The 7,816-nt window shown below is 38.6% G+C and overlaps 1 protein-coding gene across 8 annotated transcripts in view; it reads right to left on the bottom strand.

Moving 5' to 3' along the window:
* LOC102313002 (leukocyte surface antigen CD53) overlaps positions 1–7,699 on the bottom strand; it is a 35,858-nt gene extending 28,159 nt beyond the window's left edge. For 3 of the 8 annotated variants that reach the window (XR_001336947.2, XM_042227869.1, XM_005940106.3), the window contains exons 1-5: positions 5,592–7,699; positions 3,095–3,283; positions 2,529–2,603; positions 1,036–1,146; positions 647–754 (exon numbers count right to left, since the gene is read on the bottom strand). Coding sequence is in view for 7 of the 8 variants with exons in the window: in XM_042227869.1 (XP_042083803.1) it covers positions 647–754; positions 1,036–1,146; positions 2,529–2,603; positions 3,095–3,283; positions 5,592–5,786 (678 nt within the window). In the remaining variant the exon portion in view is untranslated. The other 5 variants (XM_005940107.3, XM_042227870.1, XM_005940108.3 and 2 more) reach the window with 5 other exon arrangements.
* Positions 7,700–7,816: the final 117 nt, after the last annotated feature.

Raw genomic sequence — 7,816 nt, 5'->3', positions numbered from 1 at the left:
AAATATTCTTTTTTTCGGTACCGGTACTAGTTTTATTTTGTTGTATTTATCCGCGACACCTTAAAGGCCGGTCCATGAAAATATTGTCGGGCATAAACCGGTCCTTGGTGCAAAAAAGGTTGGGGACCGCTGCATTAAAGAGAAACCAGATTAACCAGATCATAAAAACACTGTTATTAGAACTGTAAATCAGATGAAATGAACGATTGTAGATTTTTTCAGTTTTTTTCACAACTGAATGTTGGTCAAATTCATATGTTTGTGTAAGACAATGTGGGATGTGTTTAAGCGTTATCATTAGAGAGAGCAGATCTGGAATTGGGGTTTAGCTTTAAACAAACACAAACTATATTGGTTGAAGTTTGGAATTGTTATTGATGAATTAATATGCTGTAATTTATCTGAAAGCAACATTCCCAAATTCTTAATGTATATCCAAAATGAAAATTGTTTTTATCGTCTCATGAAACTCCTGTGTTACCTTTTTTCTGGAACAACTACTACTTCACCTGTTCTTTTGTCTACTTTGAAAATCTTTTTTCAAACACCCCTTTTTCTGCTACGTTCTTTGTTAAACGTGTGTTCACCTCAATAAAACTAAAGTCTTTTAAAAACAGTGTTTTATGGTTTGATAATGTAAACTAACCTCTTGCCAGTTGGGCTGGTCAGTGACGTTACAAGGGTCCAGAGTACAACAGGATATTGGGACATTTCCCCCCCAGTCTGCCACACCGTGGACTCCACAGCACTTAAACTGTACAAAACACAACACTCGGGTTCAGTGGAGTAAACATGTCTGCTATCTGAGCTGGGAAAGGCACAAAATGATTTCCTATTCTGTTTATATCCAGTTCCATATATTTATTCTTTAACTCAATATTCATAGTATTACATTTAATGCTACAAGTTTCTACTTCAATGAGCCTGTTTTTCTGAGTTTGATGATTCAGTGTTAATATGAGCAGTATTTAGCTTTAAATGGTGGAGCAGGACATGCATGATTAATCTGACAGAGGAAAGCAGCTTATCATTTACCAGATACTGGATGGCATCAAAGTCATCTTTGAGTGTCTGATTTTCTCCTGGACCCGATATCTTGTAGACCTCCAAGCTGTGCATCAGATCTTTCTCAAAGTATGTGCCAATCTGCATGACAGAAAGGAAGCGAAAGAACAGAAATATACTGGAGCCTACTGGACATGAACAAAAACAGTGTTTAGATACAAGTGGGGATAAATAGCAGTACCAAATCAAACCAAAACAAGCAAAAAAAGTCAAAAAATGCGAGAACATATGCCGTAAGTCTGGAGAATGAACTTAGCTCCTTGGTTAATTAATATGTCCATCTACATAGAAACTAAGTATACAACACTTCAGTATGTGATGGACTCTTTCTTCAGCTTTTCCAGTATTGTAATAACAGGCCAATCAATGTGTCTGAGATGTGGCACTCAACAGATTCTCAATCTAAGAAATAATTCCACAACAGTAAAGTATGCCCTTGTTTTGAAGTAGTAAACTTTGAAACTTTATTTTTTCATTTCCAACTTTAAGCATACAGTTTTTATGTTTTGGTGGCTGTTAAAATTAAAGTTATATTTAAATAAATTGTACAAAATACCTGACCAAACCTGAAGACCCAGTGGCAATATTTGCTTTGGATAGGACTTTAATTCAGTCCAGTTCCATGTTGTCCTGTTTACTACACTATAAGTAGCAGCAGTGCAGCTGGAGGAAGCTAACAGCACTTAGTTTTTCATGAGTGCAATGCTAACAGCTTGTCTTTTTGTATATTGTGCTTTATGCTTAACTACAAATGCGGTGAAGTGAGCTGACACAGCTAACTCACCCTATTACTTTCTGTTACTTGTGTCTCTTAATACTTGCCGGGAAGCTTTTGTTCCACTTAAGGTAACACTATGTGACAATAAGTAGAATAGGTGGTTCAGATTATGTAGCACAGGTGGTTTTATCAATGGCTTCTCCAGTCTGCAAACCCTAAACTGTCCCTTATGCTTCACTGGCATGTAAATATGTGCAAAATAGATTTTAAAAAGAGCTTACAAGTGTGTGAATGATTGAATCTGGCTCGTAGTGTAACAACACTCTAAGACATTTATGAGACTAAACAATTTAATAGAATTCACACCTAGTTTTGACGTCAGCACTGGATGTGGGCATCATGGTAACTTGGCATTAAAGGGGTAATCATCATGGGACAAAAAACAACCACTCAATAGGCCATGTGAACTTGCTAGCAGCATGAACCAAGCTAGACAGCTTATAGAGGTGAATAAAGTGCATAGATTTTCTTTATTATGGTTCTGTTGCCATTATTTGATAAATTTTATGCTACAAATTTTGTCAAAATATCAAACCTGATATTATGCTACACATAAAGTAATCATTCTTTTCCTCTGGTTTTGGTATCACAACTGGAAAAAATTGGATTGGTGTACTTCTAATAGAAACCTTTAAATAACCTGGTATATGTATACACATATGGATACAGATAGTGACTGTCCTACCTCTCTGTTGTAGACAAAAAACACACAGGCCATGGCCAGCTCCACAGATATCAGGAAGGACAGCAGGACATAAAACTGTGTGGGTGAAAATGGGACACCACATGACTACATTTGCATCTTCTCAGCTAATTTCAGTGTACTGTATTTGCATTCATTCAAACTAAATGCAAAGCTCATTAAAAGCATAGTTATGCTAATTTAATAATGGATTGTATTTATATAGCGCTTGCCCTCAAAGCGCTGTACAATTCCACTATTCATTCACTCTCACGTTCACACACTTGTGGAGGCAACTACAGTTGCCCTGGGGCAGACTGACAGAAGCAAGGTTGCCATGTCACGCCATCGGCCCCTCTGGCCAACACCAGTAGGCGGTAGGTGAAGTGTCTTGCTCAAGGACACAACGACCGAGACTGTCCGAGCCGGGGCTTGAACCGGCAACCTTCCAGTTACAAGACGAACTGCCAACTCTTTGAGCCACGATCGCCTACCATAAAGTTTATCATTATTTTATAGTAACTCATTAAAAATCTCTGGGCGACATTGAGTCACTGCTTCATACTCACGCTTATGAGCATGCAGCGGTTCTCCCTCATGCCTCCAACCACTCCCAAGTAGCACACACAGGCGGCAATGGTACCAGTGACCACCAGAGTGTTGGCAGGGTAGACTGGCCAGAAGGAGGTGACTAGAGAGGCAAACCTGGAGTGCATCATCATGAATTCACCAAAGGCCACCACAAAGGCGTTGCTTAGCTTCACCATAGCAAACAAACACACATACACACATAAATAGGACAAGAGACATGTCACATTAATATTCTGAATTTGAGTCTATGTGGGTTTGCCTATATGGACTAAAACTGAATTTACACTCAAAATCAAGAAAGTTTGGGTTTTAATTTAGTCTCCCAAATAAAAAAAACAGCAGACGTCTGATGTTAGACAGAATCGTCAACTTATGACACACTGACTCACATCTAGAGTAAAGTAAACACTATATATGCAACTAGGAAAATGATACACTTCTCACAGCTTGTATTTATTTCTATTTATTTATGAAATGTTGCCTAGAGCCTTATTTTTGATTTTCTTTATATACAGAAAGTAATTTCCATCATAAACTAAACAAAATGGTGCATTAACATTTACAAGACATGAAACGCTGTGTTTGGCCCCGAGACCCACCATAAAATACTGAACATGTTGTAAAGACAAATAAGAAGACTGACAACTGATTTATGGAAGTAGCTAAGGAGATATTTACATAAGACACACACTACTGTACAATTTAAGCTGCTTGTATTCAGTATACTAATTTATATGTCTTTGCATAGCCGGAAAAAGTGTATTTTTACTTTTCGTTTTTTTTGTTTGTTTAGTTTTTGTCTAGATTAACATTGCACATAATTCATAATAACATGCATTACTACAGACTAACCCAGCTAATCTTGTTTTTTTTTCTAGAATTAAAATGAAACACTGGAGCATTATGGGTGCATTACAGAGGTCCCTCGCTACACGCGGTTCACCTTTCTCGGTCTCGCTGTTTCGCGGATTTTTTTGTGCAATTTTGCATGCTTTTTTTTTTTTTTTTTTTTTTACAGCGTATTGTGTTCTCCGTTCTGATTGGCTGTAGACCAATCGATCTCATGCCGTGTCTCCTGTACAATACAGAATGCGTTCAGCTTGTCAAATTTACATAAATCTTCGATCGCTAGCAGTGTGACTCTGAAGTACTGTACTGTATGTTTGTAAGTTTTCTCCCCAACAAACACAACAATGTCGACGAAACGTTTTGCACCGTCAAAGGCATCTGCAGGTGCCTTTGGTTTCATTCTATAATGCTGGACTTCTTTTTCTACGAAGGTTTGAACTTTTAGAGGGTTTAAACCATTGAGAAAAGTGGGGAAATGTTCGAGCCTCTCGGAGAAAAGTGTATAAAGTGTGTAGTAATGGGGTTTTACAGCCATAAAACATCTATAATAATTGTTGTTGTTTTTTTAAAATTAGATACCTCGCGGATTTCGCCTATTGCGGGTTATTTACTACCGTGATAAACGAGGGACCACTTTATTTCCATCACAAGTAAAAACGTTGAACGTTTGATCGGAGCCTAAAATGGTACTTTAATCCCCTCTTGTGGTCAAACGTAATCACGTGCATGCCTGTGGAAATTAAATGGTGCTCCTGACTGATAACAATTGCAAATGAATGCGCAATGTTCAGGAACTGTGGCACCACATTTACAAGTAGAAGGTAGTTCCAGCTGCTCCCTTATTTCCCAAGGGCTGGTCACAGCAGATGGATATGCATGTTGATGTGGCACAGATTTTACCCCGAATGCCCTTCCTGACACAACACTCCCCCATTTTGTTGGACAAGGTAGGCAACTACTATCTGTCTATCTATCTATAACTATTTACCATAATGTGTATCTATAAATGTGTATACTGTAAGTGTGCTATGTCATCTGACTGGAACTGGTAATTCAGTTACATGACAACCCATGTTTTCTGTAGTCTGGGTGGGTCTCTTACCCCAACGTACCTACCCAGCAGAGGAAGTGCAGAGCTGTCACCAGAGATTTCAGGCAGTTCACACAGGCGCTAGTCATCCTTACTGATAATCTTCCTCTGTCAGAGTTTGTCACATTTATTACCATAAAATACAAAATGACACTTTAGATTAGTCTCACTAATGGGCTTAAATGTTTGAGACATAATACTGCTATAGACAGTTACTGTTTACAGTACACTTTTGTTTGATGTGACAACACTGACCCTTAAGTCACAATGGACACTTGTGCTCTGTTTAGGCTCCTGTTAATCATTGTTATCTGCTCTTATCTCCACATTAACCATTTGTTGCAAGTTTGTATCTAAATGGGATTATGTGACAGCAGCTCACATGACAGCACAAAACCTTCACTTGTAACCAAATTTCCATATCTTGTGCTTCCTAATTTATTACAAACATGTAAATAAATTCAAATGAAATGATAAATTCAGACACTAATTTTGTGGTTGAGATAACAAACCAATTGAATAATCTAAGGACCTACCTTGACTAATCTGTATCCAGCAATATCTCTGTGACAGACGTGTGTGAGCAGTAGCCCAGCGTTGCTTCTCTCATTGCCAGGGTTAACTAACAATAAGGAGGAAGGAAAACTAACTAAAAGGGTGTGGAAGGGCAGTTGACATACTGGGTAGATACACCCAGTATGTTTAGTAACAACATTAAAGAGGAGGGGCATTCACGCCTGGCAAGAGAGAGGTCTGTAATAAAATACATTTTGAAAAAATAACAAAACTGTTGAAAGACAGTTGAATTTACTTTGAAAAACACTAACCATATCACAGTCTCAGGTGAAGCAGATTTTCATCAATGACCTCTTGAATTTTGCTGGACTCATTTTTTGCTTAGAGGAAAATCCATGGCAACATGCTATCACTTTGCTTCACTGCAGAAATGCAATTAGTCAGAGGCTAAAACTGGATTTTCCAGGTAGGAGATCGATGAAATCTATTGTAGCAGATTCTTTTTCGTTTACAGTCTGCAATCAGGTGGCTTGTGCGCTTGATGACATTTAATGCTCCCTGTGGACTTATTCAGTTGACTTCAACAATAAATAATTAAGATGCTACATAAATGATCAGAATTACTTTCCAACCCCTAGTCAGTATAAATCTAGTATAAATGCGATTGGAAAACTTGTACAGTAAGCAGATGGGACAGTGAGGTGATCATCTTGCATGATACTGCTGTGGATCTATAATATGTTATACAGTGTTGGGTCTGCGCTTCCACAGGCCCCGCTGATTTAGAAACTTATTCCTGTTAACGAAACAAGGAAGCAAGACAAACAGCTTTAACTGGTTTTTACTTGCTAGCAAGGGAGGCTGGTCGGAACCAGGCTCTAGGAGCTAAACACTCCTCACTTGTCTCCTAGCCAACTTCAAATAAACAGCCTTCCTTGCCACCTCTTATTGAAAACAGTTACAGTACACATAAGCACCACACATTGTAAAAAACCCCTATGGTTCTAAGAGATAAGGTACTGTGAGTGTGTGTGGGGGGGTACGTTTGTGTGACCTCCTGCCCACAAAAGGGTCATAAAGGCAGGAAGCTTACTAAACAACAAAACAGAACCCTCACATAGGATGTCCCATAATAAACCACTACAGCCTCCCCCACCGTTCAACAGTCTGGGGAGGTCAACAGAAACAAATGTCTTTGATCCTATAGTTTGAACCAAGACTTACAAATTTAAGTAACACAATGACAACATTTAACAATTTGACTCCAACATACAGTAGATACAATACAGGAACTTTCAGTTTTTTGTCCTAAAACATTCATTATGGTATTTTCACTTCTATTTGTTGCCCACCATGTTTGTAGTGTAACTAATATTTCCTGATTGATAAGTCAGGATGTCAAGTATCATTTCAAAAATGTGAACAAATGTTTTTTTGTTTTTGTTTTACAATACTTTTAAGTCACCTTGTCCAAAATGTACATGACTAAAAGTAAAATTGAATACTGTATCATGTTGTATTCAGGAAGACAAAAGCTCATCAGTGTTTGCTGAGGCCTTAACTGAAATGACTTCAAGGGTTAAATGGCTTAAACCATCTCCATCCTTCCCCGCTGGCCATTAGAAAGAACACAGGCTTAAGAGATTTCAGCACTTCCATCTTCACGTTCACCTGGGAACTTTCATCTTTTTACACGGTCTTGATAAAACTTTTAATAATAATAATAATAATAATGGATTGCATTTATATAGCGCTTTACAATTCCACTATTCATTCACTCTCACATTCACACACTGATGGAGGCAAGCTACAGTTGTAGCCACAGCTACCCTGGGGAAGACTGATAGAAGCGAGGCTGACATATCGCGCCATCGGCCCCTCTGGTCAAAATCTAAACCTTTTAACCTTAAACATACAGTGTGGAGGGCTTGTGATAACTGTGAAGATAAAGACTGCATCTGAACACCTCGAGCCTCATCCTACACTTCCATGTAGGTCACTAGTTTAAGTGATTATAAACCAATTAATCACACATCGGCAGTTGAATGGCCCCCAAATTCTCCCGATCTGACCCCCTTAGACTTTTATCTTTGGAGTCATCTGAAGGCAATTGTCTATGGTGTGAAGATACGAGATGTGCAGCAACTGAAACTACGGCTACTGGATGCCTGTGCTGGCATTTCTCCTGCTATCAGTGTGTGAAGAGTGGGAGAAGAGGGCTGCATTGACAATCCAACACAATGGG

This window comes from Haplochromis burtoni, unplaced genomic scaffold, assembly GCF_018398535.1.
Source record: "Haplochromis burtoni strain Fernald_Lab_line unplaced genomic scaffold, NCSU_Asbu1 Contig_286, whole genome shotgun sequence".
Lineage (NCBI taxonomy): Eukaryota > Metazoa > Chordata > Actinopteri > Cichliformes > Cichlidae > Haplochromis > Haplochromis burtoni.
Note: the sequence above shows the minus strand (reverse complement) of the source record. Positions and strands in the feature narration are given on the sequence as shown.